This window comes from Elephantulus edwardii, unplaced genomic scaffold (assembly GCF_000299155.1).
Source record: "Elephantulus edwardii isolate Elephantulus edwardi_28Jun2011 unplaced genomic scaffold, EleEdw1.0 scaffold00139, whole genome shotgun sequence".
In the NCBI taxonomy this organism is placed as follows: domain Eukaryota; kingdom Metazoa; phylum Chordata; class Mammalia; order Macroscelidea; family Macroscelididae; genus Elephantulus; species Elephantulus edwardii.
The window spans coordinates 8,231,305-8,255,285 of NW_006399889.1; the positions used below are offsets into that span (position 1 = coordinate 8,231,305).

General features: G+C 37.2%; 1 protein-coding gene across 5 annotated transcripts in view; it reads left to right on the plus strand.

Moving 5' to 3' along the window:
• The window catches only part of CACNB2 (calcium channel, voltage-dependent, beta 2 subunit), a 512,677-nt gene that overhangs the window by 169,563 nt on the left and 319,133 nt on the right, over positions 1-23,981 (plus strand). The window contains exon 1 of one of the 5 annotated variants that reach the window (XM_006894311.1): positions 4,687-5,246. The exons of the other annotated variants lie outside the window; for them this stretch is intronic. Within the exon in view, the coding sequence (XP_006894373.1) occupies positions 5,199-5,246 (48 nt within the window). The 5' untranslated portion in view covers positions 4,687-5,198. Of the gene's footprint in view, positions 1-4,686; positions 5,247-23,981 lie in introns of those variants that run through there. 5 annotated transcript variants of the gene reach the window in all.

The window sequence follows — 23,981 nt, forward strand, 5'->3', positions numbered from 1 at the left end:
GGATAATCTGTTCTGCATATAGGTTGAAAAGGTATGGAGATAGGATTTAGCCCCCATGAAAAGTAAACAGAAGAAAACTTACTGCCATCAAGTTCATTCTCACCCACAGCAACCCTCCATTGTGTTCTGAGGCTGTAATCTTTATGGGTGAAGACTGTCCATCTGTTTCCTGAGGAGGGCCTTGTGGGCTCGAACTACTTTATGGTCAGCAGCTGTACCACTAGATCCCCATTTTAAAAGAGGAAGGGTGGGAGCATACTCCATTCCCTTTAAGAACACAGCTAGGCTGTTGACAGACACCGTTTCCTCTTATATCTCGTTGTTTAGAGTCTGGGCACATGGTCATATTTAGCTGCAGAGGGAGCTGGGAAATGTCTTAGGCCAATAGCCAAGTGCCCACTTTTGTTTCCTTGGCAAAAGTAAAGAATGACTAAAGAAGGGCAGTAGGAATCATTGTCAAACTCACTGTGCACCAGTGATGGTGCTAAGTGGTACGGAAGTAGAGATAAAGACTGAATTAAAGGGAATAGATATAGGTTGAGGGAATCTAGCTCTCTGTCTTAATATACCATTAATATTTATTTCTGTGTACATTTAAGTAACCAGAATACATTCTGTATATATTCTAACATACTTTTTGGATTTGCTGTCCTTTTGCCTGAGATTCCTCAGCAATTTTCAAGTGCATGCAATTCTACTTGTCTATCAAAGCTAACAATGTTGTTCTCTGTCCTGTGAAGCTTTTAGTTTTCTTTTTGGGGAATAGTTTTAAGCTCTTTATTCTGTTTTCCCATACCACATAAGCACTACACTCTCTCTTCTGCTGTATCACAAATCAGTAGAGAAACACATGAATTGCAGTGTATTCATAACATATTTCCAGTGCTTAATATGGTGCCCTTTATAAGGAGTTTGTAAGGGTTGTATTCCCTCTCCATACTTATTTAATCTATGTGCTGAGAAAATTATTTGAGAAGCTGTGCCCAATGCAGAGGAATGTGGCATCAGGATCAGAGGTAGACTCATCAATAGCCTGCACTATGCACATGATACAACTTTGATTGCTGAAAGTGAGGAGGACTTGAATCACTTGTTGTAGAAGATGAAGGTTTGCAGCCCTTGATATAGTTTGTCAAGAAGATTCTTACCATTGGACCGATAGGCAACATCATAACATCATGATAAATGGAGAAGGGATTGAAACTGTCAACAACTTCATTTTACTTGGGTCCACAATTAACATCCTTGGTACCAGCAGTCAGGGAATAAGCAGACCCATTTCATTGGAAAAGTCTGCAATTAGGGATCTCTCCAAATTATTTAGGAGTAATGATGTTAGTTTGAAGAGTAAGGTGTGTCTGATTCTGGCCAGTCTTTCGGATCACTTGCTATGCATCTGAGAGTTGAACAATGAATAAAGATGACAAAGAATTGATGCCTTTGAGCTGTGGTGTTGGTGAAGAACATCCCAAGGACAGCTGAAAGAGCAAATAAATGTCTTGGAGATGGTGCAGCCAGAGTGCTCTTTGGAGGCAAGAATGATAAGGCTTCACCTCACATATTTTGGACATGTTCCGAAAAGGGGCTATTCCTTGGAGAGGAACACGATGCTTGGGTTCATAGGGTCGCTGTGAGTCGCACTTGACTTGATGGCAACTAACAACAACCACAGTGCCAAGAAAATGGAAGGTGCTCAGTAAATGTTTGCTGAATCAAATCAGTTAGTGCTTAACATCCTTTCCAAGGGTTCTTGAATGACAAGATAGGCAGACTCTCTAATGAATTGAAACACTCTGCATATTGTGTATCCTAAAGTTATAGTTGGTAGAAAGTTAAGTGAATTCCAAATCCAGTTAAGAGGCATAGAAGAAATCATTTCCTCAAATAAGTGTTTCCTTCTTATTTGCATTTTGAATTAATTTCTTTATTTCTTTTTTTCATTATTCCAGTAAGTGTGTGGTGATAAAGGCAATGAAGAATTCTTAAGCAAAAACTCTAATTGGAATTATATGTTCTTTTATATCACTTGATGTATTTCTACTTATGTTACTTTAAAAAATAAAATTGAAATTGTGCTTACTAGAAATATATATTGCATGGTATAGAAAGTTGTGATTTCCTCCTGCAGGACTTAACTCAAAAGCTAACTTGCATATAATTCAAGATTTTCTTTAATATTCGGGTTTTGATTCAACTGTAAAATCATACCAGGAACTCTCGACCTATTACTTGTCATTTTACTTTTGGACCTTCAGATACATACAACGTTAACTAGTATAGAATAAAGCTGTCTAGAGTTTTCATGGGCTGTTTGAGTTATGTAAGTTACTGTGTGTTAAGAACACTATTGCTTGTATTACTGATAGACAACACACTTAAACAAATGAGCCTCAGTTACTTATCTGAAACATAAGAAGATTAGAGTAAGGGAGTGAGGAGAGGCTTATCTCTCATAGTATCCTTGTTACTGTAATGTACCCTCAAGTTGCAGTTGACCCATAGCTGATCCTCCTGTGGGTTTTCAAAGGCAGTAATTCTAATGGGAAGAGATTGCTCATCTTTCTCCCACAGAACAGTTGGTGGATCCAAACCATGTGTGTTGGCAGTGCAGCTCCTTACCCCTAGGCCTCCAGAGCTCTTTTAAGAGTCTCCTAGTTAAGGAAAAATAATATAGAGTCATTACGTTTAATCACAAGTTTTAAGAAAATATTAGTAAACTTTTGAAAAATTACAGATTTTCATATCTCACGGACCAAAGAAGGTTTCTGAGTAATCCTTACTCTGTGTACTTACATACTTGATTGTGAAGATGTGAAATAGGTAACATTATCTTTTATAGTGTAAACAGTAAATGGAGTGACTTGAACAGAGGGGGCAAATTTGGATCAACAATTGTGACATTTTAAAGGCTATATGAACCATTGCTTATTAGAACAGCACATGATGGCATACAAATAAATAGTTGAATCCCCAATACTTGCATAATTCCTCTTTTTTCGAAATTTTCTTTTATTATTGTTCTTGAGAATAGTCATAACAAACCAGGCACCAATTCTACAGTTTCTGCTTGTACATATAATTCAGTGACACTGCCTTTCTCCTTTGACTTGTGTAGCCATTCTGTTCTCCTTTTCTGCATTGTACCTCCTACAATAACACAGATTTTATTTTTCACCTTTAAAGTTGCTGTGTAATCTTTTGAGTTACTGTTGTTGCAATTGCTTGCTATGCATCAGAGAGCTGAACAATGACTAGGGATGATAGAAAGAGAATTGATGCCTTGAGCTGTGGTGCTGGAGGAGAGTGGTAACTATACCATGAACTGCTAGGACAACAAACAGGTTTGACCTAGAGAGGGTAAAACCAGGCTGCTCCTTGGAGGCAAGGATTCTGAAGCTTTGTCTGACATACTTTGGCCATGTTGCAATTATGCTTGGAAGGGTGGAGGGACAGAGAAAGAGAGAGAGACAGTTGATGAGATGGGTTGATACAGTGACTGGGGTAATGAGAGTATGTGTGTCGAAGACAGTAAAGTTGGCACAAGATAGAGCAAGTTTCAGGTCTGTTGTACATAGGGTCACTATGAGTCGCAAGTGACTCGAAGGCATGTAACAACAACAATAATATCAACAATTGCTGACTGGATCCCATACAGAACATAATGCTGAAGGCAGACCATCTTTTACTAGTTAAGGTAAACTCTTTACTAGCTAAGCTAAACTTTGTTCATTTTTAAAGTAACTTCAGGGATATTTCTGGTTTAATGTTTAAATATTATCTCAGGACAGTAATTTCAGGGCTTTATAAACATTTCACTACTCCATAAAATCTAAAGTCTACAAGAACTTGAAATTCTGTTCTACATTTCTACTCTTTTGATTAGGATGCTTATATGAAGTCTTCAATCAAAATGTTCAGTTTTAGTAGCCAAACACCATCTAATACTTCTCATCTCATAGCACAAAATGTAGCTGTTCATGGGAACAATTAACATACATTCCTCATTCTCTTTATTCCCCTGTTGCTCCAGTTGGATGTTTATTGATAGCGTTGGATGATCACTTACAACGTTTTTTAGACTAATAATCCATCTTTTTTCACATGACATATACGAGACCTTTGAGGATAAACATTATGATCACCTTAGTTTCTGACCACTGTGTCTTTTATAGAAGAATGAAAACAATAGCTTCCAGGCAGTATTCATTTGTAAGATTTCACGCGTGGAAGGTAGCCGCGTTCAATTTGGCTTATTGACTCTAAATCATAGGTGATATATTATCTAACTGATCAGATTTGTATTCATCAAATTGGCTTGCCAGAGTTATGTTTATTTAATGCACTTTAACGTAGAAAAAGAATTATTTGGCAGGGAGTAGGGAAAGCTGTATAGCTGCAGTGGCAAAGTGAGTCAGGTAGTCAGGCCACTCTGGTGATCAGTCCTACAATTCGTGTGAGACATGTACTGCAAGACAAAGCATCTGACAGTTGGGAGGGTGGCTCTGTGGTCCTAGGGATCCAGAGTGAATTCAAGTCTGGACTCTGTAATATTTTCGGGTAAAGGGGGGAGGGATAAAAAGCAAATCTGATATGCCCAATCTGTGACAGAGGAGCACTGAATCAAGGATGCCGGCTGCCAGGCTGTGCATTGTGAGGACGGAAATAATAGCAGAGCCGCTGCGGGAACAGCAGCATTCTCAGAAGCAGGAACCTAAACAACATCCAGAGTAGGCCTCCTGTTTTTAAAAGCAGGAGGACTGCAGTGTGCTGAAATGCAAGAACCCCTGCCGTTTGAGTATCTCCCGAGTTGAGGATGGCTCCTGTAAAAATGTTGCCGCCAAACTTGGATTATTTGGACAACCAAGGCTGTGTGTTTGCAATAGTTCTGTTAGAGAGATAAGTGATACTCATTGTAGGTGGTGTAAGTAGACAACTCCTTGAAGAAGAGATCAAATTACCTGAAAAAAAGAAGGGAGGAAAGAACAAAAAGGGAAAAGGAAGTTTTTTTGCATGCCTACAGGAACTGTTGATCTTAAAAAGAAAAATCTACCTAGGAGGCAAAAGCTGAGGGTTGATTTGCCTATGCCTCTTACCTGGGAGCAGAAGGTGGGAAGAAATGGACAGTGAATCTGATGAGAAGACAAGGCACAGAGCAGCCTGGTGAAGCCACACGCTGACTGCGTCCTGCACTCCTCTTCATGCAGTGCTGTGGGCTGGTGCATCGGAGGCGAGTCCGGGTGTCCTATGTAAGTTTCTATTGCGCTAGAATTGTGGCTGGGAGCTGAAAATACCATTCGTGTCTGTATGGTGCATGTCTCCTCTTTCAGATGTTTTTAATCCCTTTGCTGAGGACCAGCTAGAGAATCAATCATTTGCACAAAGAGATTTCAAGGCACCTGAGCTGTGTGAGCATCTGAGATTTTCTAGAAATGGTTTTATTTCTCTTTAGTGCCAGGTTACTTAGAGAAGGTTGAAAATAACTTGCATTAAGGTTGTTTGGAAAGTCCATCATCTTTGAGCTCTGTTTCCACACAAACCAGTTGATATTCTCCTTTTCCTGGGGCAGTTTGGTCTTCCTATTTGAATTATGGCATGGAAAAGGGGGGAAAAATTCTTCTCTAGGGAGAAATAATACAGAGGTTGTCAAATTACAGATAGCTGCAGAAGCTAACATTGAATCTTATTTTGAAGTGTTTCAGAAAATGGGAGCTGGTAATCATTTGATGGATGATACAGCTGTTGCAGTAACACCAGCCTTGTACAGCAGCTTTATCATCCGGTGACTATTTCACTGAAGACTGAAATAGCCCCTTATTTCGCAGACCTGCTGTGTTTTGCAAAATGGCTGTCTGACTATTAAATTCTACAAGGCAGGCTTATACAAACTGAAGTATCTCTACTTGGAATGATTAGATGCTAATTGAAATACGCTGTGCAGTGTGCTAGCCGATGCACTCCGAGCCAGAGCTCGCTGTATTTTCATGCTCCTTTTTCACGCAGCCACTTTATTTGCAGGGAGTGATGAGAGAGAGAGCAGGAGGTTTACGCAGCCTAGACAAACTGCAGTGTTTTGAACTGCTTAGCATTGCTCTGTGATGTCTGGCTTCAAAACAAAAAGAAAATTCACAGGGGAGGTAAATCAGTATGTAAAAGTGTGATGGGAAGGAATCTGTGACCTTGGAAAATTAGGCACCAGAAGAGATATATGTGACACTTCCAGTACAAACAAGGTCAAAATCTGGTCTGAGCTAAATAATAAAGTTAGAAGACTCAGGGTAGGAGGATAGAGAAGGGACAGCTACATTCCTATCAAATTTTAAAGAAAATGTTCTGCATTGTTAAAGAATTAAAAGCCCCTTTTGCTTAAAGATTTTTCTGATTGTTGGACATCCAGTGCTGTTTTCCTCCTGAATGCAACAGTTGATATCTGAGAGAGAAATGTAGCAGTGAGGTAACAAGCAAAGATTTCCAAAGACGACATCTGCAGGGATAGATGTTTTTTCCCAGCAGAAATGAATTGCTGTTTAATGTTAGCATAAGTGTTACAAAGTTATTTAAGTGTAGAATTGTCCACAGAAGGGAATATTATATTACAATAATTTGTAACTTAAAATCTTCATTTTTTTTATACAACGGGAAACACAGGAGAAATATGTAGTTCTGTTTATTCTTATGTTATGAATTAGAAGAAATCTATAGTTATGTAGCCAGCTGAATGGAGGAATTCACAAATAAGGTGACAAAGAGAGCAGTATTTTTTACCCTATATATTTTTATCCTATTCTCGACATTGACTGTGTAAATAAAGAAGACAGTAGACGGTGTTATCTGCATTTTAAAAAGTCCTTTTGAGACAAAGATTTGGTTCATCTGCTAATATTCAAACTTTTTGACCTATATTTTTGTTAAGGAAACAAATACCTTATGAAGTAAAATACATTGTGCAGATGAAAAAAAATGTGTCCACCTTGATCACCAGAAATAAATTTGCCTTTATTTTAAAACATCTATCTCTTAGAGATGCTAACCTGTAACCCACCTGCTGCCGTTTTAGCCTCTTCTTGGAGGGACTAATAGAAGAGGGACAGTTTTGTTTATAGGTGGCAATCTCAAAACTATGGGTATGCTCAGTCTGAAACATTTAGGAGAAAAGCCCACCTTATCTGTCAGTGAGCTCTCTCATTTGCCTATGAAGCAGATGAGGGGAGGGGTTTGGAGGCTTCTCACTGAATGAACAGTCAGGTAGGAAACAGGGCAAAGGACAGCTCAGACCCTGCCAGCTAGTGATGAGGACAGGCTGGCCAAGTCAGGTGGGTGGCCTCAGTGTCCTTGCTCCAGTCCAGTACCTGTTGATATCTCAACTATGTATTATAATTCCTAAACTTCAGTTAAATATAGGATATAGGTAAACATTTATAATCTCTCTCTCTCTCTCTCTGTCTCTGTCTCTGTCTCTCTCTCTCTCTCTCTCTCTCTCTCTCTATATATATATATATATATATATCTCCCATCCATTAATTCTCATACATTTTAAAAATTGACAGCTTTGTTAAGGATTCCTCCTACTCACATTATCTCTTAGCAAGAATATAAAAGCTATGTGGGTTCCAAATTAATTTCATGTATATGCCATAGCTCTTCATTTCTACTTTTTCACCTGCCTCACCTGTCACCTCACTGAGACTCGCTTTCCTGATTGTTTAATGTGACTTTCATATATAAAGATATATAAAGAATGTTCTATAGAAAGCAGCCCTACTCTTTCTCTATAAGATTATAGATGTCTCATCCTCTATTTCTGAAGCTACTCTTTTTCCAGATCTGATCTTTATTATTTTGTTTTCAGCCAGTCATCATTCTTTTCTATTTTATCATTAATTCCTGTTTTTATCTACTTTTATGTGAGTTCATTGGGTTAAATTATATGAAACTTTGTCAGTTAATAAACACCCTTAATTGGAAAAGAATATATAAACAAAGCAAACTTTGTGTACATTTCTGAAAAACAAGTGGCATTTGCATGCTTTGAGGGGAGGAGATTGATACTACTAACTCTTTTGGGTAAATTTTGTTTCAAAATAGAGCATAACACACAAATGTTCAGAAATTGTGTTGAGCTTGATGAAGCTTATATGTGAACACACCTGTGTGACCAATGTGAAAACCAAGAAGCCAAGCACTGGCCACAACCTTCTCATTCCTTCCAGGCTCCAGCAGCCTGCCTCCTCCCACTTCCTGTTTCTGAGCATTAAGTGAATAGATTCATATGGTGTATACTCTTGTTTTCCCTGATACTGCTCACCATTGTGTCCACTAGATCGACTCACAGGGTTGTGAAGAGTTGTAGTTGTAGCTTGCTCATTCTCAGTGCTGTGTGGTGTTCCATTGTGTGACTGGCCCAATTATCCTGTCCATCTGTTGATAGATATTTGAGTAATTCCACTCAAAACCCACCATGTGGTTCTGTTACATATAGTGTTTCTGTAAATTGTGTGGCATGTCATTTTGAGAATGCATATGTAGGTATTTCTGTGAGACATTACCAGGTCTATGGTAATAAATGGTAAAAAAGAATATGATAAAAATTCAGGCTATGTAGATACTGCTGAAGTTTTCCAAATTATTCAATTAGTTAATATTCCCACCAACAGTGCCTCACCAAGACTTGACAGTATTTCTTTTGTTAATGTAGCCTGTCTGGAAATTATTTAGAAGTACATTACTATAGCTTTAATTTGAATTTCCCTGAGGACTAATGAAGTGTATGCATTGGCCATTTGGAATCCTCTTTTGGGAAGACTTTGATACAGAGTCTTTTCTCGTTTTCTGTCATGTAACTTGTCTTTGGGGGTTCTTTGGTGCAAAGAAAGAAAGGACAAGGACTAAAACAACTAACTGGTAATTAGAATATTAAAATTAATAAAGGAGTGTGTATGTATGGTAATTAAAATATGAGACCAAACTGATATTCTTCTTACTCATTTATAATGTGATAATGGAAAATTCTTTTTTCATTTTTAGCCACACTTTTCTATACACAAGAACTCCACCAGTTATGAATGTCTGAGCTTTGAATGAGTTGTACTTGTCTTTTAATGTTATGTAAATTTACTTTCATTTTAAAACAGCTCAGCCACCTCCTGGGTGAGGGGAAAGCCAACTCACCAGCACTGAGTTGATTCCCACTTATAACCATCCTGTACAGGAGAACAGGGCGATCTGATGGCCAGTCCATAGGGAGTTGCACTGCCAGTCTAAAGATGGCACCTCTGGTAGTGTGAATGTGCCGACAGCTCCTGCAGAGAAAGGTGAGCAGTCTCCACCAGTGTTGTTTACAGCCTGGGGAAATCCACTGGAGGGTCAGCTGTGACATAGTTGTGACTCAGTAGCAATGAATATGATAGGATTGAGTAGAATTGCTTCCACAGGTTTCCAAGCCTATAAATCTTTACAGAAACAGACTGTCACATGTCCCACAGTGCAATTGGTGCATTTGAATCATTGAGTTTTTGCTAAGCAGCCTAGAGCTTAACCACTGCTCCTATTCTAACATACTTACACATTCAATTTAAAGACACATTTAGGAATAAGTCTTGCTTGTAACTCAAGCACTCTGTAGTGAAAATAATAGCAAAACCGTAAAAATCTCACTTGAAAAATAAAATCATATTTATCAAGCAGTTAGTGTATTTCCTGACACATGGTAGTTTTCCAAAAATTTGTGGAATGAGATGAGGAGATAAAGGAACCATGATTAGGAGAGTGTTGGAGGTGGTGGGGAAGTGATCCATGCTGTCAACAGTTACTGACTTTGTTGTGGTGGTTCTTGTTAACTGCTGCCCACTAGTTCTCCAAAGCATGGACAACAGAACAAGTCTCTGTTACTATGCCATCTCTATGATCAGCTGAGGACCAGATCATTGTAGTTTGTAGGTTTTCATTGGCTAATTTTTAAAAAGTGAGTTGCCAGATCTTTCTTTCTTTTGCTACTGATACTGAGATGAAATGCTATCTCATTGTGGTTTTGATTTTTATCTCTTATTGCCACTGACTTTGAACAATTCTTAATATGTGTTTTGGTCATCTGAATACCTTTTTCTTTGAAAATCTTCCCATGTCTTTTGTCCATTTTGTAATTGGATTGTCTGTCTTTTTCTTCTAGTGAAGGGACTACAGTATTCTGTAAACTTTCATTGAGACCTTTTTCTGAAGATAGCATTTCAAAACGATTTTTCTCCGCTCTTAGATTTTCCTTCACCCTATTGTAAAAAGGTTTTGATGTACACAGAGACTCAATCTTTGATTTGGGGCTTTACTCATAGGTCTCTTATCCATCTTGAGTTGGTTTTTTGTATATGCTGTGAGATATTATCTTGCTTGAGTTTTCTTCAGGTAGAAATTCAGCTTTGCCAAGCACCATTTGTTGAAGAGGTTGTCATTTCCTTGTTTGATAGGCTTTGTTTCCCTGTCAAGTACCAGCCGACCATATGTAGATACATTAATTTTAGGGTTCTCAGTTTTGTTCTATTGATCTAGGTGACTGTCATTATACCTGTGTTGGTTATTATCACTGTTTAATAAGTTTTGATATCTGTGAGGTACTCCATTTCATTCTTGTTTTTCAGAAGTGATTTGCTTATTTGGGGTCACTTTCCTTTCCAAGTAAAGTTGCCAACTACTTCTTCTGTTTTTTTTGAAAAATGAATTTGGTATCTGTTTTGAAATTGCATTAAACGTGTAGATTGTTTTTTGTAGGATTGTCATTTTTACTATGTTGAACCACTTCCTAAACAACATGGTTCAGGAAACTCTATGAACTTTGAGAAATGACAATAATTATAGAAAGGCTTCAGATTTTTTGTTCATAGGGTCGCTATGAGTCATATTCGACTCAACGGCAATCAACAACAACAACAATAATAATAGTCCATGAACGAGAACATATTTTCATTCATTTAGGCCTCTTACTGTTTCTTACAGTGGCATTTTGTAGTTTTTGGTATAGGGGTCTTTTGTGTCCCTAGTTATGTTCACTCCCAGATATCTTAATTCATGGTTGGCGATTGTAAATGGTATTGCTTTCTTATCTTGATTTTCTGTGTCTCCTTTGTTAATGTAAAGGAATCCCACTTATTTTTGTATATTGATCTTGTATTCTGTGACTATGCAATGACATTTGATTGTGTGAATCACAACAAATTGTGGTCAACCTTGTGGACACTGGCACTCTCAGAACACCTGATTATGCTCACACAACACCTATACTTGGACCAGGAATCAGTCTTCAGAACAGAGCAAGGAAACATTGCTTGGATCAAAATCAGAAGACAAGTACATCAGGGATGTGTCTTGTCTCCATAATTTTTCAATATGTGTGTGGGAAAGGTCATTCAGGAGGCTGGACCTTATCAGGAGGAATGTGGGATCAGGATACAAAAAAGACTCATCAACAACTTGTGCTATGCAAATGACACAAACTTGCTTGCTGAAACTGAGGAGGGCCTGAAGCATTTGCTGTGGAAAATCAAGGACTATCTATAGTCTACAATATGGGTTGAAGGTTGAGATTAAGAAAATAAAGATTCTCACCACCGAGCCATTTGGCTTTGCATGCTAGATGGGGATTGAGATTGTTAACAATTTGAGCTTACTCAATTCCAGAATCAAAACTCTGGGCACCAGCATTCAGGAAATAAAAAAGACAAATTACATGAGGAAAATCTGCTGTCAGGGACCTGGCCTGAGTGCTAATGAGCAATGATGTCAGTGTAGAAACTAAGGTGCTCCTGATCCAGGCCATGGTCTTTGCAATTATTTTCTGTGCATCAGAGAACTGAACAATTATCAAAAATTACAAAAGAAGAATTGATGTATTTGAGTTTTGGTGCTGGAGAAGAGTACTGAACACACCATAGACTGCCAAGAGAAGGTGAAACCAGGCTGCTCCTTGGAGGCAAGGATTTTGAGACTCCATCTCACATACTTGGGGCATGTTAGAAGGATGGACCAGTCCTTGGAGAAGGACATCATGCTTGGAAGGTGGAAGAACAGCACAGAAGAGGAAGATCCTGGATGATATGGGCTGACACAGTAACTGGGATAATGCAGGTAGGTTTGACAGAAGCTGTGAAATTGGCTCAGGATGGAAAAGGGTTTAGAGTTATTGTGCATAGGATCTCTATGAGCCAGAGTCAACTTGAGAGTACATAACAATAACAATAGTTTTCATGTTAACTCTTTGGAGTTTTCTGTGTACACTATCATGTAGTTTGCATTTAGTGACAATTGTATCACCTCCTTGCCAATTTTTCCTTCTCTTGTTGTATTGCCCTAGCAAATACTTCCAAAACAGTATTGAATGTTGTTGTTGTTATTATTAGATGCCATCAAATTGCCTGCAACTCATAGTGACCTTATGCACAACAGCTCTGAAGCCTCCCCTGTCCTGAGACAGTCTCACTGATTCTGACAACCCTTCTCCCATTGCCCCAGTTACTGTATCAATCCATCTCATCCGGTTCTTCCTGTCCTGTGCTGTCCCTCCACCCTTCTGAGCATAATGTCCTTCCCCAAGGACTGGTTCCTCCTGGCCACATGCCCAAAGTATGTGAGATGGAGCTTCAAAATCCTAGCCTCCAAGGAGAAACTTGGTTTCACCCTATCCAAGACAGACCTGTTTATTTTCTTGGCAGTCCATGTTATGTTCAAGACTCTTTTCCATTACTACAACTTAAAAGCATCAATTCTTTTTCTGTTATCCTTAGTCATAGCCTGAATCAGGTGCACCTTAGTCTCTAGACTGACATATTTGCTTCTCAGTACTCTTGAGAGGTCCCTGACTTCAGATTTTCATAATGCAATTTGTGTTTTGATTTTCTGACTGCTGGTGCTAAGAGTGTTTGTTGATTGTGGAGCCAAGCAAACTATAATTGTTAACAGTCTCAATCTCTTCTCCATCCATCACAGTGCTGCCAGTTGGCCCAGTGGTAAGAATCTAAGTATACTGCATTGAAACAGATGAGAGAACTGTTTAAAAGGGACATATGATTAGGTATTATTATGACAGGAGTCCAGAACGAAGGCTGCATAGTGGAATGGATCTGCGGCGGGGAGGAATTGTATAACAATGAAAGAATTTTTCTTTTACTTTTCAAGGAGAAGAGTGATCTGGGGTGGGGGAGGGGTATGTTGGGCAGGGAGAAAAGTGCAAAAATGAATGAATGGAAATCCAAAGTCTCTGTAAACTTTCATTAAAATTGATAAAAAAATACATAATTTTTTTAAAAAAAGAATCTTTGTCTTCTTAATGTTGATCTTTACCTACAGTCTTTGACCTTCTGTAACAAGCACTTTAGGTCCTTCTCAGTTTCAGCAATCAAGGTTGTGTCATCTATTTAACACTGTCTGTCTGTGTCAGTCTGAGTAAGCTGTACACGTCAAGGAATTTGTCCATTTCCTCTAGGTTTTCAAATTTATTGGAGTATGTTGTTGTTGTTAAGTGCTGTTGAGTCATAGATGATCACGGCGACCCTTTAATGAAAGACCTGAACACTTGTATAACTTTTATCATTTCTCCAAGTTCATCAGGTTTCCAGAGGCAAGCTATTTCAGAAGTGGATGCCATTCCTGCTTCCACACTTGTTTTAATCAGGGAACTCCACCACTGTCCACGATTGGTAACCATTATCATATTTGACAAATCAGTATCACAGTGGTCAGCTTCACAACAACCAGAGTTACCTCTGTACAGCAAATGGACAGACCATTGCTATAACACTCAGAATAATGTTTGACCAAAACCAATAAAAACCATGCCTGAGGGCTGCAGATTAAAATCACCCACCTTTATCTTGGTAGTATCACTTTCTATCCACTAGGCCAAGAGAGCTCTCTCATTGTTGTTGTTGTTAAGTGCCCTCAAATCATAGAGGACTTATAGTGACCCTATGAACAAAAAACCTGAACAATTGTATAACCTTCATCATTTCTCCAAATTCACAGTTTCTGGAATAGGAGTATAGCTTTTCCTAATCCAATATTATTGATATGATTTTATCTGGTTCTGTTGTGATGACACCTGTGTAATTTCTTATTAAAGTTTTTTGTGTCTTTTTCTTTTTAAGTTGGCCATGGTTTATCTATCTTATTGAACCGTTCAAAAACCCAGCTCCCTGGTCTTGTTGATGGTTTCAGTTTTTCTGTTTTCTATCTCACTGATTTCAGCTCTTGTCCTTATAATTATTTTTTTTATCATTTCTTTTCTTTAGAAACTATAGGGTTAGATTATTGTTCTTTTTCTATTTGATGGAGGTGTTGAGTTAGGTCATTAATTTCTCTCCTTTCTTCTTTTTTGATGTGTTTCCCTATTGCTATGACCTGTCCCCTGAGTACTGCTTTAACTGTATCCCAGATGTATTAATATTGTATTTCCATTTTCATTTGTTTGGGTGTTTCTTTGTTTGTGTTTTGTTTTTATTTTTACTTTTTTGTTATTATACTAGTTGATTTACAAAATTCAAATACATTGTTTTTTAACACTTTGCTCTAGCAAGGTGTTATTTAGCTTCAACCTGAGTGGTTTTGTAAGTTTTACCTTTTTGTCATTAATTTCTGGTTTTATGGCATTGTGGACTGAGAAGATACTTTGTATTATTTCAGTGTTTTTGAGTTTGTTGAGGCTTGCTTTGTGTCCTAATATATAATCAGTTATGTAAAATGTACCATGTGAACCTGAGAAGAGAGTAAATGGATTTTTTATTAAGTGCAGTACTCAGAATATATCCACAAGGTCAGGTTGTCTGATTGTATAGTTTAGATCATCTGTATCTTTGCTAAGTTTCTTTTGAGTTGACTTATCATTTGGTGAAAGTAATATGTTGACATCTCCTACTACTATTTTGTTTGGAAGTTAGAAGTCTGTCAACCGTATTTTTAAAAAATGTATTTTATAGGTCTACCATTGGGTGCATAGATGTTGAGCAGCTTTGTATCTTCTTTATCTGTAGTGCTTTTAATCATTAGATGTATCCTTCCTTATCTTTTATGGTGGTTTTCATCTTGAAGGCCATTTTATTGCCACTCCTGCTTTATTGTGGGTACCATTTGCTTGGTATATTTTTTCTACTCTTTGATTTTTTTTGTCTGTCTTTTTCCTCATTTCTTAGATGTATGTGTTTCCTGCAAGCAACATATTGATGAGCTTTGTTTTACTTATCCATTCCGCTATTCCTTTTTTCTTAATTGGTACATTCAAACCATTTTCATTAAGAGTGATCATTGACAAGCCAGACTTTATCACTGCCATTTTGCTGTGTTTCTTTTTCTATTGATTCTAGTTATGATGCCCTAACCACTTTCCTTTAGTGTCTGTGTGAAGGATTTCCTGTAGAATTTCTTATAGAGTTAGTCTTGTTTTCACAAATTCCTTTATTTCCCGTTTTTTGGCAAATAATGTATTCCTTCATATTTGATAGACAGCTTTGCTAGGGACAGGGTCCTCAGCAGGCAAATCATTTCTTTCAACTTTCTGTATATGACATCCCATTTTCTTCTTGTTTTCCTTGTTTCTGGTGAGAAATTGTACCTTAGTCCAATTGCCTGTCCTTTGTAGGATACTCTTTGTTTTTCTCATGTTGCTTTTAGTATTCTATCATTTGACTTTGCAGAATTTGACTATGATAAGTTTTGATGTTTTTATTTTGGGGGTCTGGTCTATTTGGGTTTGCTGAGATGCTTGAATATGAATTTCCTTGTCCTTCACAATGCCTAGGAAAGTTTTTTTTTCCCTAGTACCTCTTCCATAATTTTCTCAATGTTTTCCCTGCCACCTCATGTTCTGAGATTTTGATCATAGATATGTTGTTCCATTTGATGTTTTCCCACATGATTATAGTATTTCCTTCGTTTTCCTTCTGTGTCTTCTCTGCTTTCTCTTCTAGTGTTTTCTCACTGAGATTCTTGTCGTCTAGCTCACTGACTCTGCTCTATCTTTTCTATTTATCTTTTTTACCCCTCCAGCATTTTAGAAACTCTAGCCATTTTGACCATTTTGATATTTTGGATTGCATTTTAATACCTTGTTGTTATTCAGAATATATGTTGGCAGTACCCTGTCTTGTGATGATATTTTAAGGTTTTTTGGTTTTGTTTTGTTTTGTTTTTATTATTTTTGTGTGAGAGTACCGTCAAATCAGATCTGACTGGTACAGGAGGAGATTGTCCCTCCTTCCCTGGCAGAGCATCTGGTGGATTAGAACTGTGCGCCTCTGGGGATATTTTAAGTTTTTATACCTCTTAATCTATAACTTAAATCCTTTCGTTTTTTTGAAATGTCTTCCATATTTGCTTATGTTCCTCTGTATTGAAATATTTCTTCTGCCTCCATGTCTTTGGTGTATTCACTTTATTTATGGCTTCTATTCTTTCTTCCATCATTTGTACCCCCTTCTGTAGCTGTTCATATGACTCCTAATAAAAATATTTCTTCTCCCTCTCTCTCTCTGGAGTATTCATGGGGTTTGCAATATGCTGTGCTTTTTTAGAGAAAGGTATAGTTTCTTTTTTCACAATGTTTGAAGCTGCCTGCTGCTTTCTTGACATCATGTGACGTTTTCTTGGTATATGCTGAGCTGTTTCTATTGTGTTTCTGTAAGTAGTTGATAGTTCTTTATGATGCTATTTATTAGTTTCAGACTTTAAAGTGTTCCCTGTATGGGGGAAGGCAATTTGCTATGCCAAGAATCCTTTCTGGGTCTGTGATATGGGAAAAATGCACTTTCCTAAATTTCTTCAACTTCTTTCTGGACTCTATTTAAATTCCAGGTGATGTGGAGATCTATTAAATACTATTAGGTTCATTATCTGCTTGATTTCAAGAGTAAACAAGGCAAATTATGATATATATGGTCATTTTCTTGAGAAAATATAAAATCATATAAATTAACCATAATTTTCAAAGGTCACAGAACTGTTAATGGCTAAACTGAGATTCAAACAGAAAAGTTATTCTTTTTCCAAGTGTAATATTTTCTTCATTTTTTAGAATACATTTCTTAGTTGAAATGATTTAATTATTAAATCATGATAATTCTAAAATTTGGTTAGGTTTCTAAGGAAAGGCAAATCAATCATCATCAAGCATGCTCATTAGCAGAGATGCCTGGTTAGAACTTTAGGTAATTTTTTTTATTATTTTTTTTTTCTCCTCAAAATTCATTATTTTTGCATATTATCAGAATTGCTCTATTAATGAGAATAAGTTTAAGCAATGTATTTACCTCCTTTATCTTGAAAAAAGATCTCTTCATAGTCATTTTTCATTATTTCATTAATTCTTTTTCCGTAAGTAAAGGAATAAGATTTATATGACTTATGATTGTGTGATTATATATTTTCAGTCACTTAGAAATTTTCCAGATATGTTTTGAGATGTCCTGTGAGAATGTTATTTGGCTTTTGAAATTTGTATTTTTTTTAAAAGTCAACTTATATACATATTTGGCCAGGTGTCTCAGCTTCAGCTAGAGATTGCTGTCTTGCAAATTTGGAGCTGCATGTGTTTTTAATAGCTTTACCTTTGGCCATTGATCTTCATAATTTGTGTCTTCAAAATTGTGGGGGTCCCTTACATTCCTAAGTTGGTTTTTCCACTGGCTTATAATTATCTCTTTCAGTTATGGAAATGTTCTTTAAAAGATGTATGCCTACATCAGAGAAAATCTCCTCAGTTTCAGAAATAGCAAACATGCCAATTAAAGGTATTGTATAAGAAAAAATGCTACTTACTGGTTTAATTACTTTTTTCAGTTCACATTTTACTTCATTTTAAGCTCTGTCACATAATGAATTTTTTATTAATAGAAAAAGAGAGAGAGAGGAAAGATGAACTAAAGTTGGGGTAGATAATCTTTGGCATGTATAAGAAATGGATGTTTCAGTGAATTCTCAAAGCCATTGGACTCTTCATCAGAAAAATTGCCTTATTACATTATGGGTTGTATATTAGTCACTCCTTAGTAGATGGTCAAACTTCATCTCACATACTTTAGGCATGTTATTGGGAGGGTCCAGTACTTGGAAAAAGATATCATGCTGGGACAGATGGAGGGTTAGAGGGTTAGAAGACCTTCAGCAGGATGAATTGATATAGTGACTGTAAGAGTAGATACGGTGGTGATCATAAGGGTGGCACAGGATAGAGCAAGGTTCCAATATTTTTCACAGGTTTGTTGTAAGTTGTAGTTGATTTGAAGGCATCCAAACAACAATAACTAGAAGGAGCCTTGGTGGCACAAAATGGTTAAGCAGTTGGCTAATAACCAAAAAACCAGTGTTTCAAACCCACTGTGGGAGAATGGGCCTGGCAGTATGCTTCCATGGCTTGGAGCCCAGGAAACCCTATGAGGCTGTTCTTCTCTGTCCTGTAGGGTTCCTGTGAGCTGGAATTGTCTCACAACACACAGTAACTAAGGTCCACCAGTTGCCTTTACACCTTTTTGCCATATACAATGTGATTACTCGTCCCTTTTGCTTCAGATTGAAGAGGCAGTTTAATGTAAAATGATAACATATTCTGGAGGAAGATCCTACAATTAGCATGTTATGGAACCTAGGCATATCACTTCATCACTCTTTGCCACTATTTCCCGTGCTGTTGAAATGAGTACAATAGACTTATATGGATATGTTTGTTGGAAATATTACATGTTATATTCATATTACAGCTATAAGAACACTTGACAATAAGTACTTAGATATTTTGAAAAAGTCAATTGTTAGGAACCCCTTCAAATTATTGAGGAGTAATGATGTTAGTTTGAAGACTAAGACATACATAATTCGGGATGTGGTCTTTTCAGTCACTTGTTATACATCTGAGAGCTGGACAGGGAATAAGGATGACAGTAGAAGAATTGATGTGGTGTTGGAGAAGAGTATTGAATATTCCATAGAGTACCAAAAGAACAAATAGATATGTCTTCGAGAAGGTGTGGCCAGAGTACTCCTTGGAGGCAAAGAATACAAAACTTTGTCTCACATGCTTTGGGCGTGTTACTAGGAGAGCCTATTCCTTAGAGAATGACATCATGCTTGAGAAAAGGTAGGGGGTTACTGAAAGAGAGGAAGACCCTCAACCAGATTGATTGACAAATGTCACTGAATCAATGAGTTCAAGTGAGTCAGAGATGATAAAGATGGCACAGGATAGGACAATGTTTGGATAAGTGTTCATAGAGTAGCTTTGAGTTATACTCAATTTGATGGCACCTAACAACAATAACATTTTTAAGTAGATAAATCATTGTAATTCCTACTTCCATCTGTGTCTTACCTTTGCTTCAGTGGTTAAAAATGGTGTAAAAAGTTGAGTTTATTGTTTTAAAGAAAATTGTTTTAAAATTTCCTTTCATTTATTGTTACACATGTACCTCCCTATCCAGCCCCTCAGTTCTCTTTTCTTTTTGGGAGAAAAAAAAAATCTTTCATTGTTGCATGCCTCCCATCCCCTGCCCCAGTCCACTTTGCTATGCATCTCTTATTCTGGACTGTTGTCATGCAAATAATACCTAATCATATATTCCTTTTAAACAGTTCTTTCCCTCCTCTGTTTCAATGCAGTGTACATTATTTATCATCTCTTTTCTTAGTTTTCCCCCAACCTCCATGTCAGCCCTGTTTTAAAACAGTGGTATTATACAGTATTTGTCCTTTTGTGACTGTGCTATTTCACTCAGCATAGTGTCCTCCATAGTGTCACCCATTTTGTAAAATATTTTAGGAGTTCCTTGTTTTTCAGTGCTGCATAGTATTTTATGTGTGACTCTATTCATTTGTTTGTTGATAAGCACTTTGGTTGTTTCCATCTTTTTGCCATTGTGAACAAAACAACACAGCAATAAACGTAAGTGTGCATATATCTGTTTGGGTAGGAGTTCTGATTTGTTTAGGGTATATTCCCAATAGTGTAATTGCTGGGTCAAATGGTATTTTAAAGAAACTTTTTGTAAAGTTCATGTGATTTTAGAGTGCCATGGTTGTCATCCTCCACACATTTACTCTTGAAGCAGTTACTAGAGTTGTCTTGATGGCAATTTGTTTTCAATTTTTTTTTTCTTTCCCTCTCTCCTGATATTTAAGAATGAAGAGAGAACTGAACCTCCAATTCCTACTTCTTGGAAAATCTAGCATAGTGGGACATGCATTTATGAAACATAAAGTTGACATCACTAGAATGTCTGACAATAAGAGAAAATAATGATAACACTATTTTCTTAGGATAAGTTCAAGAAGAAAAAAGATTAAATTAAGAGCAATGACTATGGTTTGATCATATTTATGTTATCAGTGCTTCTATCTATTTGTATTTCCTAAGAAGAGATCTAAAAGGTTATACCAGGAAGTGGGATTAAAAGGGAAGAGGTGGGATTTTCCTTCATATAGTTGGAATTTTTATGATAAGCACATTTTATTTTTGTAAAGAATATTTAATGTGATGCCCTAATTTATCCCTCACCTTCATCCAAAAAGGCTTCTGGAATATAAGTGTGTTTATGCAGAACATATTTTCTCTCATTAGGAAACCTTTTCTTTGAAATATAATCAGTGAAAGTACTCTTTCCATGGGGAAAACCTGTTAGTGGAGAAATTGTACTGGAAGTCTTTTGAGATAAAGAAGGGCGAGCTCTGGCTGAATCCTCAGGTCAGAGCTTCATGGGGAATTTATATGGACTCAGCAGTGAGTGATTGCTTTACATACCAAGGACCAATTTTCCAGAGGTCGATAAATCCTATTACTCTGCAATGCCTTTACTTTTAGTGCATTTCATAAGTAAGTAAAGATTAGAAGCCTCTAAACAGAGGAAAATAAATCATTTTAAGGAATATTTTCATTAATTTATTCTGACTTAGTAGCTCATTCTTTCCTCCACTACTTACCAGTCAAGATGAGCAAATACATACCAGTCAAGATAAGTGAATATTTATATCTGTTGGCCATGACCCCATTTTACTGTCTTGAGATACCTTTATCTTCAAGGTGTGATAACACATTGTCTTATTTTTATATTATTTTTCCAATCCTTTGCCACCTACATTTAAAATATCTTAATTTTTATGTCTATATTGTTATTCCTTCAGATAGTTGTAAACATGTCTATAACTTTAAAAAAACTAACAACACCAACAACATGGAGAGAGCTCCATTGGCCTAGTGGACAGAATATTATGCTACTAAGCCAAAGGTGGGTGATTTTAATCTGCAGCCCTCAAGCCTGGTTTCTATTGGTTTTGGTCAAACATTATTCTAATTGCTATAGCACTGGTCTGTCCATTTGTTCTACAGAGGTAACTCGTGGTTGCTATGATGCTAAACCCTGTGACATTGATATGTCAAATGTGATAATGGTTACCCATTGTGGACAGTGTTTGGTGGAGCTCCCAAATTAAAACAAGCTTGGAAGCAGGAATGGCATCCACTTCTGAAATAGCTTGCCTCCAGAAACCCTATGAACTTGGAGAAACGATAAAAGTTATACCAGTGTTCAGGTCTTTCATTAATAGGGTCACAGTGAGTCGTCTTCGACTCAATGGCACTGAACAACAGCAACAACAATGAATACCAATATAAATTTGAAGAGTAGTTAGGAGAAGAAAACCCCAGAAAGCAGACTTTGAATGTTCAGAGAAGTTGAAAGTAATTTATTCTTAAGGTATAAAATATATTCTGTATATATGTTGATGGCTCTGGTAGTTTAGTTTGTATGGAGTTGTACTCCTAATCCAAAGATGATGCCTCTTTGGTGGTTTCAATCTACTTGTTGGTCTGTGAGAGAAAGATGGACTATCTACTGCCGTGTAATTTGCAGCCCCTGAAAACTCACTGGAAGGAGTCAGCTCCAACTCCACAGAAATGAGAGAGAGAGAGAAAGAGAGAGAGACACTAAATCTATATGCCCAGCTCAGCTCTTCCAAACTTTAGGTCGACCCAAAAGTTTTCAGGTAACTCTATTTGGAAACTCTACTGGTTCTTCAAGCACAGTTCATGCAAAACTGAGCTCAATTAATTAGTACCTTTCTCCTCCCACTTGCATAACTCTCTTTGACTCTTCCACTAATCCTGTCTCTATTTCCACCTTAACTGTTCACAGTAAACATTATTGTATAACTGGTTGTCCTGTTCAGAAACAGAGCCATTGTTTCTCTCCTTAACATCCAGTCATCTCTGGTTGCTTAGTGGCAAGGAAATGCACTGCCAACATAAAGGCACATGATTCGAATCTACCAGCTGCTGCTGGAGAGAAAGATGGGTGATCTCCTCTTACAAGATTCAAACCCTTTGAAAACATGTTGGAGTGTCAGCTGTTAGTTCTGCTTCTATGATACGTAACAACAGCATGGCACCAGAAGTCCCTAAATACATAATTAGTTCTGAGGAGTAATAGCAAATTCTTACTTGTCTATGGCCACCTTTGTGCTTTGACTTGTCTTTCTGATATACAGTTTCTAGTATTTATGCATGTGTGTGTGCATGCGTGTGTATATGTGTATGTACACACAGATACACAAGGTTACTTTGTTTTATTTGCCTTCACTTTATAGTGCTTTGCAGATACTGTGGTTTTTACATATTGAAAAAGTTTGTTACAACCATTTGTTGAACAAGTCTCCTGGAGCCATTTTCCTAACAGCCTTTACTCCTGTTATGTCTCTGTGTCACATTTAATATCTGTCACAGTATTTAAAACTTTCTAAAATACTACTGCACATTAAAGGATGCGTGATGATATAGGGTGTAACATATGTAGTTACTAGAAGGTTGGAAGTTAGAATGAACCCACAGCTTTGAGAGAGGAGGTTGGACCATCTCCTTCTGTAAGGATTTATAGCTTCAGAAAACATATGGAGGATGGTCATGAGTCAGTCAACTTTATGTCAGTTTTGTACAATAGACTGTAGTACTGTTGCTGTTGTTATGTATTGTCAAGGTGGAATTAGCTCATAGCTGACCCTACAGTGGCTTTTCAGAGGCAATAAAATGATAGGAGGAGGAGATTGCATATCTTTCTCTTTCTCCGATAGAGTACCTTTTGGATTCACACCATGTGCCTGCAGGTTGGTAGTGCAACTCCTCATACATAGGCCAATTTTACTGATTTCTTTTATTGTGAGATACACACACACACACACACACACACACACACACGTGATATATTATTACAGTGATCTGAAACCCAGCCTACAATATCTCCAACATATGGCTCAGGTGGGGAGGTGTTGTTAGGTGCCATCGAGTTCAGTCCTATCCTGTGCTATCCTTTTTATTACTAACACACTTGAACTCATTGCTGTGGTCACTGTGTCAATGAATCTTGTTGGAGGTCTTCCTCTCTTTCAAGCATGACATCACTTTCCAAGGAATAGCCTCTCCTAACAACATACCCCAAGTATGAGAGACAAAGCTTTGCCATCTTTACCTACAAAGAAAATTCTAGCTGCATTTTTCCAAAGACATATCTGTTTGTTCTTATGACAGATAGTCCATGAGCTATTCAGTTCTCTTCTCTAATACTATAGCTCATAGTCATTGATTCTTCTTCTGGCATCTTTATTTATTGCCCAGCTCTCAGATGCAAAGCCAGTGATTGTAAAGACCATGCCTGAATTATATACACCTCAGTCTTCAAACTGGCATCATTGTTCTTTCATATTTTGGAGAAGTGAACTTGCCCAGTGCAGTGCATAAGCTAATCTCCTGACTGCTAGTATCAAGGGTATTAATTGTTAGGTGTGCATATATGTGTATAAATCTATACACCCTCAACTTTATTATGGAATAAAGTTCTTTGGCCTCCTCAGTATTTACAAAGGAGAGGATGGATTTTGTTGGTAGAGGTTGAAAATATGTAATTATATGCTCCTTATTCCTCTATCCTTTGTTTAGATTGTGTTTTGCTTGTTTCTTTTTTTTTCTATTTTTTTAAAAT